The 27,715-nt window shown below is 30.9% G+C and overlaps 1 protein-coding gene across 1 annotated transcript; it reads right to left on the bottom strand.

Annotated features, from left to right (window-relative positions):
* Nucleotides 1–217: 217 nt before the first annotated feature.
* LOC130440628 (protein krueppel-like) lies at nucleotides 218–27,715 on the bottom strand. The gene is made up of 7 exons (XM_056773886.1): nucleotides 27,640–27,715; nucleotides 19,785–20,283; nucleotides 16,799–16,979; nucleotides 16,411–16,710; nucleotides 15,394–15,547; nucleotides 13,372–13,493; nucleotides 218–304 (listed from the first exon to the last, which is right to left on the bottom strand). The coding sequence occupies exons 1-7, from the start codon at nucleotides 27,713–27,715 to the stop codon at nucleotides 218–220; spliced, it is 1,419 nt and encodes a 472-aa protein (XP_056629864.1).

Here is a 27,715-nt window from a genome sequence, read left to right on the forward strand (position 1 = left end):
ATTACGGAGTCTATGATTCCAAATTTGATTTTACAACTGATCACGGGTTTCCTGTTACACTATGGTAGTGATCTAGTGCTGATCCTGCAGCACTTAACCAGTACTAAATAGCGATGTCTTTCAATTCTATCAGTTCCTATTCTAGAGTGATATTCTACCCTTTTGCATCGTTATATTAGCAGTAATTGATTTGAAAATATTGAAAATAGATTTTTTGTTACGAATCTTTGGCTACACTGGCATCACTAATTAAGGATCGAATTGTGCCGTCTTTCATCTCCACTAGTATCCATTTTAGAATCTCCTACAAAAAAAAACAATTTCCCAAGAATTATTGGCAATAACGGCAGCACTCATTGAGCACTAAATTATTAGCTCATGTGCTCTCGCTGCAATTGTATCATAGCGCGGTCACGAGCGTTACACTGGTAGCTTAAACAAAAGTTAGCAGTGTTCTCATTTTTGGTTCACCTATCACAGCACCAAATATCTGATTTCAGCACTAAATGAGCACTAACGTTTAATCTATAAAACAACCGATTACAGACGTTACGTATATTGATTGATAATTATCATTGATTATTTTTCGGGAGAAATGAAGTAATGATACCAGTTTGTAAAAAACATATAGGCCATCTAACAGTTTGTTTTTTTACTGGCACTAAGAAATATAATGGTTACACATTAGAACTTGGGAATTCGGAGATTCACACACCAGTTTAGATTTAATAACCAGATCTCATATGATTTACCTCCTGAAAATTTTAATGGAAAAAATTTGTGTTGCAGTTTAATTGAGAATATTGAATAAAACAAGTATGTTTGAATTTTTTTAACGATCAAATTTTAATAATAAAATAGGTATTGACATAAGATTACATATTACAATAATTTACACCGATCAGAGAAGATCACAATTGATTGGTAGGGCATTGGAAAGGGAGAAATCAGTTACATCATATTAAAAGATAAAAGTACAAAACACTTACACGTTATTACGAGAAATTCTTTAAGATTTATCCACTTATTCGTAGTGTGCACAATTTAGAATAAATTTGAATACCATTAGTTGCTAGTTTGTTTCCTCTAACTGACTTCACTAATTATCAAATCCGTAGATAAATCTTTGAGAGAAAAAAGTATTTCTTTGAATCAAGATTTTTAAGGAAATTGAAGGTTTCTGATATTAGTAATAGTCCTTAAAATGACACGGATTTTTATATTTAAATTTAGATTAGCGTGCTTGAACAAAGAAATTCTTTTTTTTTGTGTATACCGCTAATCTCTTATCCAATTTTTACGAAAAACAAATGAAAGAGAAACCTTTCATTTTACCTTCGAAAAACGGATTAGGAAACCTTTTTGGGGAAAAATTAATCTATTTTTTTGTACTTGCCTTGAGGTAGTGGTTCGGTGAATTCATACAAAGCTCTACAAGGTGAATAAAAATAGATGTTTCTTTTACGTCCTTATTATTCAAGTTAAATCCTAATATGAAATTTGAGCTCGGTTTGTTAACTTTGTAAATAGATTCCTATCTCATTAATTAACATTTCTTATTATTACAATAATAGTGATTAATAGAAATATTTATATTGAAAACATATAATCCCTCATTAATTTTGTCTTTATACACGCCTCAAATTCAATAGCTAGAGCGATGTAATAATGGTGGCACCAGGATTTATTACAAAAACTACAATGTTATTAACATAAAATCACTCAAAATAAGCTTTACAATTTGTGAAAGTACCGTGTCCTAGAAGGAAAGTCATCATCATGAATAGAGAAGCATTATACGTCTGGAATATCTACTGAATAAAACTTTACAAATACCAAGACGTTTATGATGTCATGGTCATAGCACGAAGATATCATAAGGCTTTGGTCATTTGGTAATTAAAAAACATCTTTTCAAATTGATGCCGCGTTTCTTCACAATGGTACGAAAACAATATTGAATTAATGATTCACAGGGCTGTTTATGAAAGTATTTGTCGTCTATATGGTGGAAACCTGGATTCACCTTTACAAATTTGAATCAAACCGCGTGGTGGATTGGATTGGACATTGCCAATGCAGTTCAAAGCTAGCGAAAACGCAACCATACCTTAGAAAGTTTATGTCATCTGTATTTTGGAATACACGCGGTATATTGTTTATTGACTATTTAGAAAAAGGTATGTAATGAACAGTGATTGTAACTGTACATTATCATATATGAATAACATTCTTCAGATCCAGCAGCAAGCGACTACTGGCTATGTCAGAACTAAAAAAATTGCTACAAGGAAAGAAATGTGTGACAAATTAGGAAGTCATTGATTAGATCAAAGTTTATTTTAATGCCACTCTCTTAGTAAATAAAATGAAATTTGGCTAAAAAACTTTTTATTCACTAGTTGGGGTCTTATTGATCGATGTGTTAACTAAAGCAGGGCAGGGTAGATGTTTCTAACACAATTTATCAGGATATTTTGAGAATTGGACGTTGGCCTTCCTTCTCAACTACTAATTCCACTCTATGAAACGGGATGTAAAAAAACGTGTGACAACTACAGAATAATCTTGAAGTCTTCACCATTATTAATTAACTGATGGAAGTTTTTCTACAATGACAAATTTATTTGTGAAGCAAATAGATACTCGTATTCCCTCCAATCGATAAAATAAAGTAGTTGTAATCTGAAGTGAATTAATATGGAAGCCTCGCAACCACTGATAATCCTTATAGCTAAACTATATACATTTAATAAGTATGTGGTACACATTGAGATCTATTAGACAAACAGATTCTCCATATAAAAGAGAATGGACAAGGATACATTCATTTTTGCTAGTATACTAATGGTAGAACAAGTATCAAAACTATCCTAGTTTAACCCTCATTTGAATTTCGATAGAAATTATGATGAATCTTTTTTGCTCTATTTTTTAGTTACAAAAATTTAATACAATTACTGTACTATTATGGGATAAATGAAAATATTTTAAAAGTCAAGTTTGTTATCGGTTGTTCTTTTCTTTAATTACACAATTTATGTAAAAATTTATTGTTACAAGTAGTTTTAAGGCGATTAATCAAAATTCACTGAAAAATTTTGAAAGAATCGCAAAAAGTTTAAACACGTTGAATCGTACAGAAACTCTTTTATAAGATTTTAAAGTAACGCTTGAGTTTGAAAATAATTTTATATGTTCATAATTTGAAATATAAAATTTACGACTTCAACAATCTAATATTTGTTAAAAATGCATGTTGGTGACCTCAAAAAAATGATGGAATATCCAATATTATCTTATATTAAATAATGAGATAGAATCTAAACATGTCTACAGATATCTTGTAGGTACATATATGTATCCAAATTGTTCTTCTAATTAAAACTAGGTCATATCTAATAATATTATAAGATTTTTATGGTTTCTTACATTTCTCATAATTACTTAAAATAAAAGCATGTAATTATATAAACTCTCGTCAGAGTCTTTAGAGCAATTTGATCAAGTTTTATTCACCTTGTAATTTTACATTATCCGCGATTTGCACTTCATAATTTTTTATATACTCTAGTAAAAATCAGTCTTATTGAGTTTCTTACGGAGAAGATTCTTCATAGGTACATGGAGGTAGATTTTGTACCAGATGAAAACTTGTCACACATTCTTATATGTAACATGAAAGATTATTAAATCTTAATGCAATTTAAAATTTATTATACATATACCATATGTACTTAAGAAGTTTGCCAATACTAAAAACATGATCTATTTCACGATTAATATGAAATTTGTTTTGAATCTTCGAGTTTCGTTACATGCATTAAATATCATGTTACTTTGAAAAACGACTAATTATTATTATAAAAACTAGCCAAGGTTTGGAAAAAAAATTCTAATAAAACGCTCTCGTAGAAAATGTCAGCCGAAATCTTGCTATTAAAAAAACCTGGGTTTTTACCTACATAGTTTATCAAACGACAGCTGATTACCTTAGAGCAGTTAAACTTTCAAATCAATTTTCAGTTTACGTGGAAAAATTTTCAAGCAATATGGTAATCTAATCAAAGTCTAAAAATATGACCCAAAAATGAAATTTCATTTGTACTAAATAATGTATTTTAATTATATATAATTTCAACAAAACGATAATCCCGTTCTATTTAGATATAACATATAATTTTAGAAGAAGCTGTATTATTGTCCTCATTGTTCACCTGATTCCACTCATAAGAAAAATTTCTTTTGGAAAATATTGGCCATATTAAAAAATGTCCGTTAAGTGCAGAAATTTTCTCGTGTCTTGAAGCGATAAATTTTTACAAATTAAATGTAAAAATTTTTACATGTAAAACCCAAAACGTTGAACCTATTTTTAGTGACATTAAAGCGATCGATTTATTAGAAACCTTAATTTTTTGTGTGTAATATGAATATTTGTAACTTGAACATTAGTTTTTTTTATTAATTAATTTATTTAAATTGTTTAGCTATTCTTGGGAACGACCTTAAGTGAAATAATATCGATAATCTAGATCAATTTCCAGTGAATTACAAAGAAAGGTCTTTCTTTTACATTTTGAACCTCTACTGTGTAAACAATGAGCGATTATAGAATTTTATTATTTTAATCGTACACAATTATTTTACTGACACTTTAATATAACGCATTGTAAAATTCAGTTACGTCTACTAGTCAGTGCTTGTGAAGTACCTCATTGAATCATCTAAGAGACACGATAGAGGAATTCGTTTTTTATTTGGATAACTTCTAAAATAACAACAGGAATAACAAATCATACTGAAGATTTTACACAGCTCTATCGGTTGCATCTATGACTTATATCGTCAATTTTTTATTCCCATCGAACTTTTAGTATCCAGTTGCTTGAATTTACTTCCCGAGCCCTCATTCAAAGTTGAGGAAAAAGCTTTATATTATATAGTTTCATATAAGTGTCTATATTGATGCTCCTTTTATAGGATATTTTGATCACATTATCAATTTATTTTAAAAATTACTACGATTTGTTTTACAATTGATCTTCAGACATTGTTTAAAAGATACATTTTTGTGACGACAGCTTTAGTTAGATAATGTGATTTTTATAAACTTAAAACCATAATAATTTGATAAACTATGAGAAAGTGCTAAATCACCCCTGTTTTTATTTTAAAATAAACTATGAAATTTGTATTTTTGTGTAAGATCCAAAAAACGATGAAGTAGGAATAACGCTCCATCCAGTGATCTCGGCCGAGTAGAATGCACACGCATCACTAGTAAGACATTTGGTATTCACAAATGTTATTTTACTGGCATTCTTTTTTCCATGCATTTAGTTGAGGATACTGCGGTTCTTTGAATGTAGCATATTTTTTCTAGTTGGCACTACCATCTGCATAACTGCATGTAATGTGTCGTACAGCTCCTGATAAGTGAATCTAATGCTTTTAATTTTTTTTTACACCTTGAATTGTTAAGTTTGGATACTGAATTTTGACAGAACCTCTCAATCTCTAATATGCAGCTTCTTACTTATGTTTATTTCTGTAATCTTTACATTTACATTCCACAAACATACCTCATTTAGGTAAAGTTGCGAATAGTTTCCTATTTATTCCACTTGTGTTGTTGTCCGCTCATTTTTATTTTTATTTCTACACGTGCTAGTATATGTGCAAGCATGTGAGTATGTGAGTGTCCGAATACACTCACAATCCAGTGTGCTAGCACCAGTGACTGTTCACACATATTATTTGAATGCTAGTATAGTACTCGGCCAAATGTATTTCATATCCGAATGAGTCTTTAGCTTTACACTTTTTTTCAGATAAAACTAATATGATTTTGTGATAAATGAATTTTAATTTCATTATACTTTCATTTTATTCATTCATTAATTTCATTTTATTTATTAATTAAAAGAAAAGAAATCGATCAAACATATTTGTGTTGAAGATATACAAAATTAAGTTGGAATATAAAATATCGTCAAATGATTATACTAATTAACAAAATATAACAATTAAAGCAAATAAAACATTTTGATTTATTGTTTCAGTTACATATAAATAAGTTGACGTATTTCATCTTGAATTTTAAAAACAAAAGCATTGCGGATTTTATACTAAAAATAAACTCTTATCTATTTACAAAAAAGAAAAAACAAAAATATAGGTAATTTTTGGTACAAAATCCAATAACAAGCTAAAAAATACAAGTGAAAACAAAATTAAATTGGTAGAATACATCTTTTTTGGTAACCCTGTATCATTAGAAGATTTACATTAAAAATATATACAGCTATAAAAATAAGTAAGGAATGGCTCGTTGAGTACAGAACATCAAGGATATATTTTTCAATATTCACATTTTGTTGTGTATAAGTAAAGTATTATTTGAACAGAGAAAAGAAAATGGATATATGAAAAAAATAAGTAAACAAGATATATTCCGTAATGTGAATACCAAAAAATATATATTCCACGAAAAATGTATACGTTGAAAATGACAAGAATAAGGACAAATATTGGACCACATATATCTTATTTACGATTTAATCAACAAAAACATGATAACAATACAAGAAACAGCCATTGGTACACGTGATTCATAGGAAAATACCATCAAGAATTTTCAACACTGAGTTAAACATCTAACAACGAGTGTTTAAAATTTTAATTATAGTAATTAAAAACAACCAATTTTGCTTGGTCGATAATGAAAATTATGACCGTCACAAGATTCTAACTGGTTTGTCTAACACAACGTGCTTTGTATGCTCTGACAGAAAAAAGCAAAGAAAACATGTTCTAACCAGATATAAGATTGGATTTATCTATCTACTTATTTATTTTCAGCTGTCTTCGACCAATCTGTAAGATTTTCTTCGCATTTCTTTAATTAGCTTTATCAAGTTTATTTTTGACTTTTTATCCTATGCCACATTAAGTACTTCCTTTGGCTTTCCATTTTAATAGTCTTTTTCTTATTTTGTTGCTATTGATTAAGATCACATTCGATATATTTCTTATAAAATCAATTTTATTTCGATAGATGAGTACAATTTTTTTATTCGATCTTATGCCTATTATCATTCTAAGGATATTTGTTGTAAATAATTTTGTTTTGTATTATATCTCATAAACAAAACTGTTTGCTTTAAATAGGACAAAAGAAATATTTAAACTAATTATCAGTCTTCATTGCATTAAAATCTTGTTTTCTAAAGTAGATAATTATTCACTATTAACCATTAGCAAATATTTATACACAATCTGGTAGAGTATTAGCTTGAAGGAGGAAAATTTCAAAAACCTATGGGTGAATTTGAAATTTTTTTTCATTACAATATCGATTTTTCATTAAAAAATGATATTAGAATGTTGCAACGGATATAACGATCAATTAAATTATAATCTTAAGCTACGTACAGACCTGTATATTACGCATTATAACGATTAAAATCGTAACACTAACTTGGTATGTTTAATGTTGGCCTCATACATATCGCAATTACCAAGGAGCAAAAACATTTCCCAACATATTCAAGTACGAGCAAAAGCCATCGCAGATCCACGCACACACCATTTTTCCGAGGAGGTTGATCATTTTTTTACTACCCATAACATTTAATAATGGTATGATGGAAGATAATTCAATGTGTGTATGTTATCTGCCGCCGGATATCTTCTGCTTCGGAAAGCCGAAAGATGCACGGTTGTGTAGGATTTAAAAGGTTTTTGACAAAGTTTCTGGTTATTTTCTCGTTTACAAACTCATACCACGCGTGTGGGAAATGCGTGCTCATCGTAAATCACTTTCAACACCTTCACCCTCATTTGCAAAAATTCGCGATGTTTATGCGCTCAATAACGCGATTCTTAACAGATTAGCAAATCTTATCCGTTCGGTAAACGATAAGTTGCCATTCGTTGTGGACATCAATGTAACGGGTTGAATCAAAATAACAAATAGTCTTTGCTGGAGTGCTTCAGACTCCTTTTTGTACATAATGAAGTGGATAGAGTATAAATACATTGAATTAATTGATTCAATTGATTTGAATTCAACTGATATTCTGGGAGGAAAAATGTCCTGAGGTTTGAACATTTTTTGTTCATTAAATGCTGGATAGTATTACAGTACTTTAAACTTAAAAAATTTCCAAAATATTGAGTATAATCAAATTCTTTAAGCTCTGTTTTGTTCAACTTCCCCTATTGTCTTCACTATGCCTCTCCTGTTATTCCCACTCTTCTTAAACCTGTTGTTACGTCTCCTATCCATTTGTTTTTCGGCCTGTCTCTTCCTCTTCTGATTCTCATTCCCTTCATTTGTGCTCTCTTGACAATTCTGTTTGCATTCCTTCTGTGCACATGTGGATATTAGGGTATTATATACACTGCGACCCAAAGGATCTATTGTGTCTTTCTGTGCACATGCCCTACTCACTTGACTCTTTGGGCTTTGAATACATGTTCTATATTAGACTCGTTATATATCTCTTCCGTTCCATTATTCTACAGCTTTCTGCGACCCGATTTTTTAACTCTTTGGTCTCATCATATGTATTAATCATCATCATTAGTAGATAATCGAAAGACTCAACTTTTTCGAAATTATATTCCCCATTCTTGAAAGATTTGTTTTCTTTCAATGTTGCCTTTCCCATGCCCTTTCGCCGTTTAGCCTGGGCCCGAATCTTTTTGATCCAAACCTTTTTAATTTATTACAATACAATATCTTCTCCATATGCTAAAATTTAATGATTCCGGTAGTAGATTAAACCTTGTGCGTTTTTGCGCTTTCCTTATTGCTATTTCCAATGTAAGATTAAAAAGTAAAGTGGATGGTTTTTCACCACCGTCTTAAACAAATAACGGAACCGTTTTATTTGTTGTTCGGGACGTAATGTTCGGGTCTGTACGAAACTTTCAAATTCTTGATGTGAAAATAGAATTAATATATCTTCCTATACGGTGCTGTTGATAATGAAACAGTCAATCACACATATAATACAGACATTCAATTTTAAAAATCGATATGTATAAATGTAATATATACTATTTACAAAAAATAATTACCCGTTTGAAAGATCGTATCGATGAAGGTAGGCTGTAAAAATTCATAATCAAATATTCCTTTCATGCAAGGACTAAGGATACATTGAATCTAATGATAATGATTTCACTGTTACAAAGAAATCGACAGATTTACCTAAATAATGAACCAGTTCATACGATATTGATTAATGTGGATATGGAATTTATAAAATGCAAAACTTACATAGAAAATTGCATGAGCCACTAGTATTTTCTTTGAAATATTTTTGAAAAAGAAAATTTGCAAATTATTTTTTAATGTCATACGTGTTTATGGCTCCTGAATTTTAATACATTTTTTATTATTAAATACTTAAATACTAATTATTCATTGATAGTAAAGCTATATAGTAAAAGACTAGTAACCTAATTAACTCGGGGGTTTTAGAAGAAAATATAGTGCCAAAACCTTTGTACACAACTGATAGTTCTGAGGAATGGTCGTCGGACGGTGAAATAAAATGCAGAATTGAACAAGCTCGAAGTACATTCATAAAATTTAAAAATGTATTTACATGTACCGACTTTGATCTTGATCTTAGACTGAGACTTGTGCGGTGCTACGTTTGGTCAGTGCTTCTTTACGGGATGGAGGGTTGGACCCTTAAGATGAAAAATATCAACAAATTAGAGGCATTCGAAATGTGGGTATATAGTAGAATCCTGAAGATACCATGGACTGCCAAAGTGAGGGATGAGGATATTCTCAGGCGTATCAATAAAGACCGTGAACTCTTTAAAATCGTGAAGAAACGAAAGATTGCATAACTTGGCCATATAATGCGAGGCCATAAATATTAATTCCTTCAGCTGATAGTCGAGGGCAAGATTGAAGGTAAGAGAGGATTGGGACGGAAGAGGATGTCATGGTTACGGAACGTGAGGCAGTGGACGGGTATACAAGATATTCAGACATTGATCCATACCGCTAGAGATAGAGAAGCCATGAAAAATGTGGTCGCGAACATACATTAATGGATAAGCATTAAAAGAAGAAGAAGATAGTTCTGAACGAGAGCCACGTTTGCTGACGACATAAATTTTTCACCAATAGGTACATCAATAGAAAAGAGCCATAGCTAAGACAGTTCCACTCAATTACTTCGAATAATAGTATTATCTTGAATAAAAAAATAGGAAAATATTTGGGTTTAAATTTGGACATCAAACTTAACTCGCAACTTTCAGAACAAATTCGGACCGAAGATCTCTTTAGTGATCTCCAAATGAAATCAATCCCAGATGATAATCCGAAAGTCTCTAGGTTACGTGAAAAGTAGCTCCACAAAAAATATCCCAATCTCGTTGTGCTCCTAGATGACTAACTCGAGGAAAGGTCAAAAGAACTGTACATTATCACTATTGTCCGAACTACAATAAAGAGAGCAGATTACGTGAAAAACGAAGATGGATCACATGTGATAACTAGATAACAAACGTTTAGGAACGTTCTAACAGATTTATTGCATTTATTTTGATTTGAAAACAATATTGTTTCTATTCAATATTTGAATGAGCCTTTGAAACAGGTTTGATAACGATTTTCACTCAATCTTTTTCCAGTTTTTTAAGAGTACTAAGTTTATTAAAAGGTATCAATTTCATATAGTTGATTGTAACATTATTAACAGTGTTGAATTTCAGTAGGGATACTTTTTCACCCTTTCGATTGTTACAATCATCAAAAAGGTTATGTTGTTGTAAGAAATGTTGAAATACCAGTTGGAACAGTTGTTAAATATATAACATTATTTTTCTTACAATAGTGCAATAGTTTTTGAAACAACGACTATTTGGAAGAGAGAAAATTTTATTGGAAAATACACATGTGACATTTTTGTTTAAAACAAAGCACATGCAGAACTGTTAACAATGAAGGTCTTTAAAAAAATGAAGGTCTTCAAAAAATAAAAAGCCAGATACATTCAACTAGTTGTAATACGACTTGACTTACTAGACTTTCTACTTCTAAAGTTCGTTTGTGAAAGAGGAAGACGAAATGCAATGCAATATACCTTAATAAAATTAATGCACAGTTGAAGCTTAAAGTCGATTAATTGAACATCCGGTTGTCCTTAAAACCAGCTGATCTGTAAAACTAACCTATTCGTCTTTTGTGGTAAATTTGACTTTTTTTTTGTTATTATGACCAATGATGGATAGATTAACAAACGGAAAGAAACTATGACAAGAGAAGGTTTAGATCTGATTAGTTGTAGCCATGATGCAACGACAAGAGCCTTGAACAATGTCATGTGCATTGTAGTATATGTGCAATATTTTGACCTTATTTACTCCATGTAAAACGGCTTCTTATATATGAATACTAGCATCAGACCACTAAAATGTTTACAAAGTATTGAGGACCTACAGCATATTATAACATTTGATACTGATCCTGATCTAAAGTCGAAAGAAGTTACGGTATTATCTCATAGCTCAAGAGCATAGGAAAACGAAAACCAGATCCCCAGATCGAAATTGGAAAGCTAATTCCACAGAATATTAAGTTTGATTCTATGATAAATAATAAATCTGACCTCTTGCGATGGGTCGGAATGATCTAGAATTTCTCATGGTTAGTTAAACAAGAAATAAAACCACGGAAGTCATACTTATACGAGTATGTTGATGTATTGTCTGTAACTGAACCATATTTGATTATATTGTTGATGTTAAGAAATTGAGAATTCAAAAAAACGATCAAATATGTAAATGTTTTTCTTTCATGACTCTGAATAAGCAGAATTACTTTCGAACATCATTTTGTAACCACGAAGAAATTATTAGGTAAAAAGAGTGTCGAATATTATAGTTTTCTAAAGAGAATTAAATTCGTTAAAATATATGTAAAGTGTTTCCATAAAAGTGTGTGAAATTTCTGAAAGAAATACTGTTATTACAAAACAAACAACATAGTATAATGTCTATCAAAATCTAACAATCTGATATTATTACACTAGTTACAATTTGAATACGTTAGACCCCTTCGACTTATTGAAGTTCTTTGAATAACAAACTAGTTTCCATTTATAAATGTTAACACAAAGAGTAATTGAAAATCAGTTAACGGTCCTCAAGTCATAGATGCATTTTAAGTTTACTGAAGCTATTATATATTTAAAAAAGTATGCTACAATGTTTTTATATTAAGGAAGTGTGTGAAAATAAGTGAAGACAAATAATTATTGTAAAAGCAACTTCTAGGTCAATTGATTGCCCAATAACTATAAAAGCCAATTTTGAAATGGTGGAGAGGCACAAAAGTTTTTTGACCTTGTGAAATTTCACAATTGCGAATTTGTCTTTAATGCAAATGGCAGGCAGTTTTTTTCAGGTAGTCCAAATAGATACCACAAAACACACCTAACTGTTCGCATTTACATTTTGTGCAATACAATTTCTAAGAACAAACCAGGAAACATATTCTACAATAAAACTAGAGCAATAAATAACGATAGGCAAAAATGGAATTTCTCTTTTGTATTATGCATTTCAAATACTATTGTATACTTTTTACAATATTTCAAGAATTAGCTTCTAGAAATTTTTTACATATACAAAAGACGAGTTGTAAAATTCAAGCTATCACTTTTTTGCAAAACTTAGACTTGTGCTAATATATTTTTTATCTGAAAAATTGTGAGATGATTTAGTGACTTTAAAATTTCTTAAAATGCAGATACGAGTAAATATATATCATAGAACTTCAAGTTATTTCACTCTTTGCCACTTCTATATTTCTATTTTTATTCATGGGACTCAAAATTCAAAATGACGTATTGGTTAGATTATGATTGAATTTTATAGGTTAGATAAGTTGGAGTGAATAATGTTCAATATTGATTGGTTAATTTATGGATGACTTTAATTTTAATTGGGTTGGTCGAAACAATTAATATTCGGTTATATTAATAACGAATTTCAATGTTCTCTTAATAATAATCGATAACTTTAGTTTGCAGTGCGAACAGAATAGGTCAGCACCAAATACAGTTTAAAAAATTAAGCTAAAAACTATAGGTTTTGAGTTTAATTGTTTGTTATTATTTATTAAATTTTTGATAATAAAAATGGAAGATGGGTAGGATTGTTTCTCGGTCCTGCTAAAGAAAATACGGCAAAAGAATAAGGAAGAAAAACTGCTCGTGATTTTTTTCTTCTTCTCCATCTTGTATTGTCCTTATGCCGTTTCAGGTTGGATTGACTTCTGTTTTACCCTTTTATCTATGTTTTTCTGTCTTAATCAAGTGCTTTTATTACCTGAAGGGTTTTCCTTCTATTTCCTCCTGATTCCTCTAGCTGGTTGTGCAATTTACTTTTTGTCCTTCCCCTTCGTTTTTTCCTGGTTCTTCTACCTTCTCTCTTGGGCATTCTAATTTTATCTAGTTAAAAACTGAAATATTTTACTTTTTTGCGTATTGATATTTATTCCGCCATTTCCTTTATGTGTTCATTCAATTTGCTTCAATTTAGCTTTCTTACTTTCTCTCATTTACACAATACTCTGTTGGAGATGTTAGAATGTGGATAATTATTCCATTATATATTCCTCTTTTGTTTCAATATATATTCTTTGTGGCCTATTCATCACGTAGTACAATATTGTCGATTTATTGTTTCTGTTTGCCTCTATTTTTCCTGTTATAGGTAATTGTGTCTATATATTCATATGCCAATACTTCTAGAATGTTTTAGATATTTTTCTTTGATTCATTTATTGGGCTGATCATCTTTGTTTCTTCCGTAACTTTTGTTGTGTTCACATTTGTTTCCAATTTATTTTTTTTAATCTCGTATAATTTCTCAATATTGTTTTAACTGGCAATCCATGTTTTATCATAAAAAAGCACTAAATTGTTTATTTACAAATAGTATAAACGAATAGCAACTGAGGACAAATGTGACTATTGCACTGGGCCAATTATGGAAATTTAAATATATTTTTTGGACTTGCTATGATGTATTGCAGTTTTTGAAATCGTTTTTGACACAGAAAAAGTATTTGGCACAATTGTTTCATTTTTATCTGATTTATTTGTTTTACGTACCTCATCGACAGTATGCTTAACAGGAGAAGTAAAAAAAGTTATCATGTTCGGATACAACATATTAAATTTAATCCTTCTTATTGACTTTTAATATAATTGTATATTATTGAAATTTTCAATTAGAAACATAACAGAAAGCAGAAAAATATGTATTTAAAATAGAGTTATGTGTACCAAACATGAAATAATTAATAATCTCATGATTCTGCACATATTTATATAAAATAATATAGAAAAGTTGAAAATTGTGAACTTTTATACTATTTTATTTCACATTCCCTGTATAAATATTATATTTTATTGAGTGTATGAACAAAAATTCAATATTTAGTTGAGATATGTAAGTAATTATTCTGGGAACTCAATTTCACTCCTGTCCTATTTCCACTTTTTTTAACAAACTATAAAAGTTTATTACTGTTAACTATACTCATTTTTTCCTTTTTAAAAAACTGTTTTGCAAATCCTTTTTGTAACAATGGTATTTGAATACTGTGTATAATAAAAATGTATTCAAGTCAAAATTTGTAATGCCCCAATTCTTTTACATTTTTTACAGCAAGCATTAGAGCGTTCTAATCATTTCTGTGTTACTTTTAAATACTAGTTATAGGTACTCGACGTTTTTTGTGGCTCGTGTAATCATTCGAATGAATTTTTCTATAAAAGGACAACGTGATTTCGCAATATATGAATCTTGTAACATATCACACTTGTTCGAATCAATCGATTAGGAAACCATGTTGACTAAATGTTCAGTAATCGTAATGGCAAGAGAACTATGTTGACTGAAGATTTATTATTTGCCTAGAAACAGGTTTGAAAATATGAATAAATTTTTTCAATAAAATTTTACAGCCTACTCTTCGTTCAACTGTTTTTTGATCGAAACAGAATCTCTTTAACGCCTAACAATGAACTACTACTATTGTTTGAGGAACTTGCATACCAAGATTATAATACAAATTGAAAAGAAATCTACTAAATCCCTGAAATTACATCATGTCATATCGTTAATTTTGTCTTTCCGCACGCAAAATCACTTGCAGAAAGAGATTTCTTGACTTAATAGATATTTATATTAATAAGTTTTAGCATCCATGTTTTTTAATAGTTATATAGAATTCTAAAAATCATCTGCAAGCAATCATGTTGCAAAGACTATAAATCTAAATAATAATTTGACTTCAACGTACCCATATCGATTATAAAAAATAACTAGACTAGGACCTACTCATTGGCCTTCTTTGGAGAAATATCGCAGTGGATTCGATGTCTTCCTCTTCTTCTTTCAAATAAGGACTTCTTATAGGTGAACCCGAACTATTCGAATGAAGTCCCGTTGACATACTGAGGTCTTCTGGCTCGGTCTGTTCAGGTAGGGCCACCTGAAACAAATAAAACCATAAATTAATAAAAAATAATATAGTAAGTATTATTGTATATAAATTAACAATCCGATAAATCCTTTTTCGGTTTTCTATTTTGATTTAACTACCACAAGATTTTGGATCAACATTCCTAATTACAAAAGATCAGTAAAGAGCGAGATGAAGTATTGTAAATGTCCATCGTAGATATTTTAAATTGAAAATTTATTGATATATTTCATCGGTTCAGACCAAATAACAAAAAAATTGTATGACTTGAAATTAAAAGTTCTCTATTGATGAGTGTATAGTAATTTGACTCCTTGCTAGGTGTAATTTATATAATCTTTCGGCTAGGTTTCCTTTTAGAAATAGAATTTTTTCAACGCGCCTATGCTGATGGAGACCTACTCCTAACTGTTTTATTTTCTTAAGAATAAGAAATAGCTTCTGCTGAAATAGCCCGTACTTTGAATTTGATCATTGTACTCTTTTAGTGAATCATTAAAAAAGAAGTTAGTTTGTATTCATATTACAGTCTAATTTTGATGATTTTCCTTGGAGAACCCTTTACGAAGGTGTAATGCACATAGACAAACATGCCAAATGTTTTTGTACACACTTGTTGCGAGACTACTCTTGCGAAATTAGAAATAGAATGCTTAGTATGCTCTTTTAGTATTTGGCTGACTATTTCTTCACAAATTGAAAAAAAGTCTAATAATCTTGAGATGCGTTTGAAACTAATTTGAATGAATTTGAAACTAAGTAAGTACAAAAAATGCTAATAAATGACAATCGTATAAAGACATACGCAAATACGACATAATTTTTCAGTTCCCCTAATACTTCAAAAATATCTAAATGAAATTTACACTTACTTGTAGAGGAAATGTTATTAGAGGTGTAGAAGGAGGATGCAGTCTCCTTCTTTTTTGTAACTCCTCATCGTCCGATTCTGGAGTCATTTCTTTGTCGGTAATACCACACTTATGATGTAATAAATGGTGCCTTCTTCTAAATCTACTCTGACATCTTTCGCAAGAAAAAGGCTTTTCGTTGGTATGGATAAGCACATGCGCCTTTAGCTGATTAGAATCGGAAAATTTAGCGGTACAATGCTCACAAGAATACGGCCTTTCTCCAGTATGTACCCTAAGATGTCGCCGAAGATTGGCAACCTGAAATAAAACGAAACTATTTATCATCTATTCACAATAAGAAACCTAAGGTATCGAGTAGATTGATAGTATAGTTGGTTATACTAACTTGGACGAATTGTCTATCGCAATGTTCACAGTGATAAGGACGTTCTCCCGTATGGAGCCTCATGTGGGTTTTCAGGTGGTGATCTCTTGTAAACCTTTTATGACATTCTGGACATTCGAATGGTTTCTCACCTGTATGTGTTCTTTCGTGATTTTGCAAAACGTGTTTGTAGCCAAAAGATCTGAAACAATATATTAACTATATTTGATAGGTATATAGGTAACTAATAACTTTTTGAATGATCAAATAAACGGAACGTTGAATACAAAATAAAAAAAAAGTTACAACTTTTTGAGATTGATATCTCGATTTTTGGAGAAGCTTGACTCATAGTATGGATGTTTTTTTGATAAAATTATGTGATTCATTTACGGAGGTGGTCCGATAAGTACTTAGCATCCAAAAGAAAGAGAAAATTCTGAATCTATTGTACAATATAGTTTTCTAACTTATTTAGGCCGTCTGAAAAATACTTTTTCAGACTTCTCCGTGGCAGCGATGTAGATCACACCTTGGAAATCTCAGAAAACGGTAGCCATCACTTTTCCGGCTGATAGTAGAGTCTTCGCCTTCTTTGGAGCACGTTCGTAAGGTCCACTGTTCCTTGATTTCAGATCTATATCACTGAACTAATGACCTGTTGATTGCTTCGGTCTGCTAATACGAGTTCGTTGATATTTATCTCGTTATCCTAAGTAGTAGACTAGTCACCATACATAGCATCCAATCTGTCTTGGATTTCGCTAGACGATTTCTTCTCCAAAAATAAGAAACGAAACACCGACTACGAGAATGTACTACACGATAGTAAATTGCTCTTGCAATATTAGAGCCATCGACCGGGAAGTCTATCGGACTGATTAATTGCTCAAACGTCTTTCAATTTCGAAGTCGAAATATTTTCCAGACTATGAAGACCAATATCATATCTGAACTTTTATGTCAATTTTTGGATCGGAAGCTATTGTTTAGATACGCAAAAACTCCTTATATATGCCCATAAATATTCTTTGTCCCTCCACAGTCTAATCTTTCTCAAAACTATTAAAATTATAGAAACATTCAAATATCAGGACCAAATCATACAATTCAAAAATAGATCGCGAACTATATAGCAAACACTATTCAATTCGAAAGCCATCTTTCGAGGGTCACTTGAAGATAGAGACATTGGGATCAAAGTCAATGGAGTCTGGGTCAACAACATACGTTACGCCTATGACACAGTGCTGATTACAGATAATATAGATGACCTACAATAACTATTTAATATAGTAGGCGGACATCACTAGGGAAGCGAATACGTTTAGAAAATCTAGAGTAACATACAATGGAAAACCTATAGAACGGGTAGAAAAATTTAAATATCTAGGAACATGGTTCTATGAAGAATGGTCGTCGGACGGTGAAATAAAATGCCGAATTGAACAAGCTCGAAGTACATTCATAAAATTTAAAACTGTATTTACATGTACCGACTTTGATCTTGATCTTAGACTGAGACTTGTGCGGTGCTACGTTTGGTCAATTCTTCTTTACGGGATGGAGGGTTCGACCCTTAAGGTGAAAAACATCAACAAATTAGAAGCATTCGAAATGTGGGTATATCGTAGAATCCTGAAGATACCATGGACTGCCAAAGTGAGGAATGAGGATATTCTCAGGCGTATCAATAAAGACCGTGAACTCTTTAAAATCGTGAAGAAACGAAAGATTGCATAACTTGGCCATATAATGCGAGGCCATAAATATTAATTCCTTCAGCTGATAGTCGAGGGCAAGATTGAAGGTAAGAGAGGATTGGGACGGAAGAGGATGTCATGGTTACGGAACGTGAGGCAGTGGACGGGTATACAAGATATTCAGACATTGATCCATACCGCTAGAGATAGAGAAGCCATGAAAAATGTGGTCGCGAACATACATTAATGGATAAGCATTAAAAGAAGAAGAATTCAATTCAAGGTCAAAAAAAAGAAAGAAGAAAGTAGCTGGCGAAAATCAGAATTTCATGATTGATTGAATTATTCCCTAATAATTCCCTAATAATACTCAAACTGGAACTGGAACTGCAAGGCAGTTTTAGGGTATACGTTGTGATTGGAGTTTCGCTTGTTCCTGACTATTGTGAACTAAATCCCACTGAATTATTATAGGCAAAATAAAAGGTGTAGTTGTGTAAAAGAAGACATTGTTTAAACTAAATGACGTAAAACTACTGTTGTTGTGGAATGCGACAACTGGATTCTTCATGTAAAACATTGACAATATTTGGGATTAAACCAGATATTATGAAATTCAATAATTGCTCTTCATTCTACTTGAAGTAGATCAACACTCTCAGCATAATATGGAGATGATATTCTATATACATCTATTTTATTCTCAATTTTTTTATCACTCTATGCGAATAATTCTAAATTACTGCGCCATTGATTGAATTTTTTCGTAATAAATTATAATTTGGAAAATCATTGCTCCGTTTACATAACAGTTTATCTGTAGTTCTATATATGTTAAATTTTTTTCGTTCAATATTTAAATACAAATTTGCATGGTTGGTTAAATCAATAAGTTAAATGAGAAACCATCACAATTATCTTTGAATCATATAATCCATATTTATTTAAAACGGTCAAAATATTAATTTCATTCTCTGTCCACGCCACTGAGTACCATACATTTCTTATCTGTTAGATAAACAATAGAAAGGACTTTAAACTCATCCTGATATTGAGTAAAAATACTTGTCTGTCAAAAACCTAATATTTAAATTAATCTATTAATATTATTTATTTTATTCTGTTTTGATTTTGCAAGTTTCAGAAGTTTCAATCGAATGAACAAGTTTGAGGTTTCTGAGACTTTTTTTTTTGATTATTGTATTCCAATTTTAATCTCAAACTTGTAAAAAGAAAATTTTAATATGATATTAATTTGTATAAAAAAATTGTACGTCAGTGTTTAATTACAAAGCAGAACATACCTATTACAAACTCCACACGTGAATTGTTTATCCCTGTTGGGATCCTTGACATCGGAAGGAGGTGATACACTAGAGGTAGGGGAAGGTAAAGGTACAGTAGTAGTGGTTTCTTCATCTAATTTGTATTTCCTTCTCCTACTATCTGCCGTCGTACTACTACTCACGACATTATTATTATTATTACTATTACTATTGTTATTATTATTAATTTTCCTTGTACTAATTGCAGGAGAAAGACGTTCATTACTAGTAGGAGGAGAAGGTGGGGAATTCGAAGGAGGTGAATTTGCCGTCCACGGTATAGGCATTAAACTGGGGTGGAAGAAAGCAGGACTACCGGGTATAGTTAATCCTGTAGCTGCCATTAGTTGACTAGCCATTAAAAGTTGGGATGGAGTAAACATTGCTGGATTAGGGAATGCGTTGTATCCAAATGTATTTGCGTGGGGTTTAATTGGTGGTTTTTCATCTGCTTTCATTTCACGTGTGCCAAGAAAATCTGAAACAAAAAATTATATCAATATACGTAACATTAAATGAAGATATCATAATACATAGTTTCTAATTAAGAGAAAGACACTAATTAGAAGAGAGGCTGGATGAGAATACACATCTTTCAAGAAGTAATGTAAATTTTTGATTTAAGGTATCAGGTAATGAAAATTTAATATCTATATATGAATTAAAAACAACGTTTTTGAAGATTTGGCTGATTATAAAAAGTTTCAAAAAGTTGTTCAAAAGTGTAGGACTATTTTTTGTATATGTATGTATATACTTTCATATATTATCGAAGAAGGAAAAACACTACTTTGTACAGGGTTTCCAGAAACTCTCCTGCCTAACGCGTATTACAGATGTGCAGGTTCATTTAACTTAATCTATTCTGAGAATCCAATTTTTTATTGCTGTCATAGTTTTGATTTTGATATAAATCATTTATAGAGCAAATAATAGTGATAAATATCAACAATACAGAAAATTTAAATTTTTTTTGTGTAGGTGCATATTTTAAATAAGAGCACATTTTTTATCAAAAAAAAAATTACTCATTGTTTTCGATTTACCGTATTATTATAAAATTGATATTTAAAATCTGTAGTTTACGCCTGACAAGTACATTTCTGGTCACCATGTAAATAACCGGCTTTGGTAGTTGAGACTCACCAGCATATTAATATGCTGTCTAATCTGAACACAAAACGAAAGTAAGTTAATACCAATAAACCATGCTGCCCGTCTAATTGCATTAGTTTAAAGTCTATATATACTGATCGATCCAAACATCGAAATTAGATATGTTCTAACTTACAATTTAAAAGTATTGGGAAACACAAGATTATCAAAATTATTTCGTAGTATTGAAATGAATGGTGATATTGCTCAAATTTATAAACAGAAATAGACTTATTTAAGTATTAAGAGTGTGTAATTAATTATATTTTCGTTCTCAAATTGTTTCTTCAGGACATCCTGTAAATCACTCACAATGCGAGTTACTTATTTCTCGATAAAAACATTCATTCCCATCCTTTCATTCATTTATTTCGCAACAAATTTGGTAGCTCATTATTCATCTACGCCGACAAGCGACCGCCGTCACGCATGAAATTTAACAAAAAACCTTCATTCGGAAATGGATCTCGATCCGAATACGATTGAAATCCAAGCGAATTTTCATTGGTAAATATGCAGAGTCAGACGTGTCAAACCACGACATAGTTTCATTGTAGGGAATCGCATATTTGAAAGAGCATCAAGAAAACGATATCTATTGAGGAAGATCAAACAGTTTCGATCTAATGTTGTATAAATAAAGCGAACGGGCGAGTGCTGAGGGTTTTTGGAACATAAGCGGGTACCGGTAAATAAATAAAGGAAACGTTTATTCGTTGTTGTAATTCGTTAATATTAATTTCATTATGGAAGGTGATTTAAATATAAAATATTTAATTCAGAATGGAATTGTTTTTTCAATAAGTTTATATTTTCCTCAATGTGCTACCAAAGCAAGCATTTTATTTCAATAATCTAAAAAATTGGAAAATTTTGATTCAGATTACAAATTTGAACATGTAAAATTGTAATTGCAATTTGCAAAATCTAATAGTATTAATTTTGGTTTTTCGTTATTAAGAAAGAATCAATATTTATGAGGATTGCAGATAAATGTATATTACTTTTGGTAATAAAATCTTTTTTATGATTTATTAAAACTTGTAAAAAAATCATCATATAATGTTTAGATTGTTGGAGTGAGGATTATTTTAATTATTTTCTGTAATGTGCTGTGCTCATTTCAAGTACTCGTTATTAAGTAAATAAAATGAGATTAACAGTAAAATGAATCACATAAAGATAAGTGAAATAGAAGCGAATGAGAATTTGTTAGGATGGATAATATAACAAAAGGAATATAATAAGTAAACACATTTCAAAATATGTCAGTCAGGGTACGCCACTGGATAAATGTATGTTTTGAAGTTCCGTTGAAGCAGAAAACAGGGGACACTGTCAGAAAAATCTATTGAGTTCCAAGACGTCCTCGAGTATTGTGAATCGTCTTAAGGAAACTACACGGGACGGATTCCGCTAGGACAGACATGAATGAGGCAATGATCTGCACATATGCTCATATTTATCATGTTATTTATATACTTTATAAACGTGTGTGTTGCAAAAATTTCAATAGCCCTTGGCACATTTTCAATCATTTGTCCAAATATTACGGGTTGTAAGCTATTATGTCGAATCACGACAATTTTATGAAAGCTTAGTCATTGCCGTTAAAAGGCCTCAAATAAAGGAGGTAATTCGAAATTTTGAAAAGTGTAGAAACATCAAGAGATACTCTCTTGAAAAGATCCTTAAAAACAATAATTTTAGTTTAAAAGGCACCTTTTTGTATTATATTTGAAGTATTACTAATGTCACAATTTGGAGATAAGTTGTTAAAATTCGTAGATTTGTAGAATAACTCTACTCAACAACACCTACTGCTACTTTGTAAATCGTACAAATCGGGCAAGATTTAGTTATATACTTTTGATTTTTTAACTCATACTACCTGTCAATTAAAAGAATTGTTCATTGTACTGAATGTTATGCCAATTCTTCAAATTAATAAAACATAAATAAAAAAAGGATTCTAGTTAGTGTCCTGTCTTGACCTAATACAACATTGAGGGCGTTCTACGCTAGTAATTTTCTAATATTACTTAGGTATGGCGAACGTTGGGATATATTGTGACGTTTGGAGACACAGATAGGATTGAATTGTATAAGGAAGGGTAATGTACTATAAATAAAAGATGCATAACAACGCAGCTCCTATCCACCTCTCTACACCTCATGTTCTATACATATTTGAGAAAATTGTTAGATCCAGAATATAACCCCAAATTTTCAAGGATGAAACAGCTCCTATTTTTTGGAAACAAATTATGAATGTCCCTTCTCACGTTCGAATTCAAGAAAAATAGATGTTCAATAGCTTTGTTCGCGGGTCAAATTCCGAATCAGTTTAGGACCAATTTTACGAGCACTTTCAAAATTCTCGTTGGCAAGTCGAATGACAATTTAGAAAGTGCGCATGCGATCGGTCCTAAAATGGTACCAAATTGATTCGGAATTTGACCCGTGAACAAAGCTAAAGTATATAGTTTCAGAATATGTAAATTGACACATCAGGTTCGTTCCAGCCTGCTAATCTGGACCGTTCTTGGAACAGTCATCGGAAAAGTAACAGTACTTGCTATCGAAAAGACCGTTCAGGAAAAGGTTCACAAACATGTCGGTTGGAACACAAATATATTAACGACCTTGGAAAACGATCCGTTTTAGAATTAGTCCACTTGTAACAACATAAAAATTTGCTAATACGAGAAATATGGTAAATTCCCATTAGAATCCAACTACTTATCTATACTAGTCAACAAAAAACATATTTTGTTATATTGTGAATTAATTTACGTAATTCTGATTATCTATGCTGAGAGAATAATAATTTAGTATACTGCACAATTTTATGAAACTTTAGAGAGTTTAACTTTTCATTTTTGTTTGTTGTTGAAGTTGAAGTTTCCTCTTAGAATATATAGTTACATGGCTTGTTAAGATACATCGCAAAAAAGTACCAAAACATTTATTAAGACCCATTGATGCATTTCTATTTTTGCATTTAAATTATCAGAAACGAAACAGTACTTTCTAATACTTTTTTCAGGAGTTGATTTAACCGATTTCGATTCCTTATAAAAATAGAAATAATTTTTGATTCTACTAAAATAATTAATATTTTTGCAAAAAAAATATTAAAAAGATATTCTAGTTGCGTATGATGTTTTTCACAATCAAGAGCTTTTTATTAACAGATTACTTAGTTCATTAAATACTCTTAAATTGAAAAGAAATATAAAAAAAATGTAAATCGGTTTTTATCATGTTTATGGCAAGACACTCGTGTTACGAGAATAATAAACATCGCCAATCACGTTAACGTTACAACGTTAAATTTAAAAGACGAGACGTGACATGTTTGCAAATTAAGCTTTTATGTTACCAAAAACTAGAAAATCATCAAGTAGGTATAAAATATAATTGTTCCAAAAAAAACGATGTATTATATAATTATTTACTATTCATTCATTCTATTATGTACTTACTTATGGCTGCCCTATTCCAATTATTGTTACGATTCTTCCAGAAATGCATATTTAACTACAATATTGTATAAGTGAAATAAACAAACTGTTCTTGAACACACTCTACCACCACCTTCTCAAACTACTACTATATTGAAAATGAGCCAACTAATCCATTTGACTCATATATTAATGAAAGATAGTAAAGCAGAAAATTAATTTCACATTTAGGTAGGTTGTCACATCATTTTCACTTAGTATCCAATGCTTGTTTAATAGCTTTTGGGTATAAACATTCCAAAGGGTAAATTAACTAACGATCACTATACAGGACAGGTCTAAGAACAACAATGATTGGAAACGATTTAAAACTCTCACAGTTACTGCAGTTACTGAAAAATGTCGAATGAAATATTAAGCGAACTTAAAAACTGAAACATTTACTAAAACCTTGTTTTTGGGATGCTTTTTGATACAACATTCAGTTGATTCTCAAAAAAATCGAATTTCTTCATAATAATTGAAAATTTGTTAATTTTCTCAATCTAATCATATTTACATTAGTACTTTCCAGCGATGCGTTCAACATAATACGCTTAACTAGGAATTAGGTGGAAAGATAGTCCTACAATTAAATCGTAGTAGCTCTTAATACAAAAAGACCATAACAACTACACCTATCGATAGGAGTATTTTCTCAATGGCAAGCATACCACCAAATACATTTCTGGAACAGCATTAAAATATTCACAATTTTCTGTTATTTGAAAATTTGATGACATACAAGATAGGAAGCCACCGCACTATTTGTACGATAATGTGAAGTACTAAGTTGTCTCTGATAGGTAAAGAAGCAGATCGTATTTATTGAATAGTCAGCTGGATATACTGATTTTGATTATTTAGTGTTCAACTATGAACTTCTGAAATTGCTCACGAAGCTAATAGTATGCATATCATTCAATGGTACATATGGAATAATTCTTATTGTTTTGTTCCAACGGACAAATATGCGTACATAATATGAAAACATTGATGATGTCATAATTTAATCGCGTACGAAGTGGTCAAGAATTATTTACTTCACTAAGTTGAAATTTTTCAACAATTACACTCATTTCGGTAACCAAGTTATCGTCTTCAGAGACCGAAAATAAACAATCGCATTCAACGGACGTAGCGCTTAGCCTGTCGGTAGCGGTAGTGATTGGGAACGTGTTGAGCGTTCGCTAGCCAACCGTTTTTGATTTCTGTCAATTGCTAGGTGTATTTTTTCCATTTGACAATTTTTCTTCTAGTTGTAACCAATATAATTTTCTGTGATTTTCTTTATCACAGTCAGAATAGTTCCAAAATATTCGACAACCGCTTACATATACATCAAGGGAAAAAGGCGTGGCTGACCGAATAATATGTCTAAGCTATTAAGGAATTAAGAATATGTACATTGAAAGTATGAATTCTAAAAATATTTGCAGAGTATACTTTTATTGAATATTATTTTGAATTAAATATATACTTAACATAAATTATGAAGCTTCAAATGCTAAAAAATTCATGTAAGCACGTTCCTGTAAATATGTTGAGGTCATTATTTTTGAATTATCTCCTAAAGGGACAATAACTATTGAATAAGTAGTTACTTAGAAGTATTTAAGATAAATATGGAGACAAGCAAATTCACCATTGTCACTATTTAAAAACAGTTAATGTTACTTGGAAATCATCATAATGAACGCGAAATATCAAATGCTATATTTCTATAACATTGGTACAATATTATTATCCATTGTTTTTATGGTTATTTTTTTCTGTTCACAATTTTACATTACATTTTATGAATTAATTCTTTTAACACATCTAAATACCATGGTTCAATATAACCGACAAGACAGTACAATATAAAAAGTTTTCTATTGCATATAACCATGGTGTCAACTTGTGCAGCCTCCTCTAAGTCACCATGACCAAGTTTTTTGGGAAATCGCAGTAGGCAATATAGAAACTATAAGGTGGGTGCGGCATAGTTATAATGATATTTCATCAAAAACTTCCACACAATCAGTGAGGAATGGTTAGGTATGTTGACTATTTGGAACATAACCTCAATAAACGATGCCATGTATACAAAATAACAATTAAAATGAAAATAGTCGCGACCTGAACATCTCCGCTTTTGTTGAACGTGCCTCATACATTTCTACTAAGTGCTGACTTTGTTTAAGGGTCTTGGGGTCTTACACAAATATCTAGCTCTCATTTCCAGTGAATATATGATCTTATTAAGCTTTCGTCATCATTTGTTTTGTTCAAGGGTTAGAACTTCTTGTACCATCTTTCGCATGCTTAAATCCTTGTGTGACATCCTGCGGCCAATGTTTGTTCAAATTTCACTTATAACTAACAGTTAGACAGCGATCAGTGTGCAGAAATATTCTCGAAATTTGCGTTAGTCCGAGTGGTAACGGCACCTCCTTTACGTAGTTGGATTCTTCTCTCTATAAATCACATCGCAAACGCGATCTCCGAATTCGAGAAGCAAAATCCATAGACTTTTCCAATGATCCATAAAAAGTCCGAAATTAGTTCAAACGATTTTAGGGTTTAATCCAATGCTTATTGGAAAGCCCAAATTTGATACGCCCATGCTTTAGACTATCCGGGACTCTTTCCGACTGTGGTTGAGAACAATAAATTTATTTTATCTTCCAATGTGTAAAAACCAAATACAATAAATTGATTATTTCTGTTACTGTATATATTTATAGAATATCATGAAGCACGTCAAATTTAAGTTATAAATCGACATTCTTATGTGTGTACTTTCAATCCCTTTCGAATGACGAATACAACTCCCAATTTTTCAAATGGAAAGTATAGTCTCTCCATTTAAAATGTTTTCGTTTATTACCAAAATTAAAATAAATCAAGAATGAAATACAATACAATAAAAAATTTTAATAATATTTTCAACACAAAAAGAACTATAATAGTTAATGAATATGTTCAGCGCGAACGTCTAGGGAAAATTCCAATCTTAAATAAAGTTGTCTTCTAATAAATCAGACCAAATCACAAGCGTTATTCATTCTTTCGAGTCATTTAAATCGAAACGTTCAGTTTTGTTAACAATGCCTTTTACATATTCCTACAGAAATAAATCTAATAATGTAAGATCAGGTGATTACGCAGGCCATTCTGTCGATCCTTACCTTCATATCCACCGATTAGGAAATAAGGCATTGGGTTACTGACAGACATTGCGTTGATAATGTGGAGTAGTTCCAT

Source organism: Diorhabda sublineata, chromosome 2 (genome assembly GCF_026230105.1).
Source record: "Diorhabda sublineata isolate icDioSubl1.1 chromosome 2, icDioSubl1.1, whole genome shotgun sequence".
NCBI classification, from domain to species: Eukaryota; Metazoa; Arthropoda; class Insecta; order Coleoptera; family Chrysomelidae; genus Diorhabda; species Diorhabda sublineata.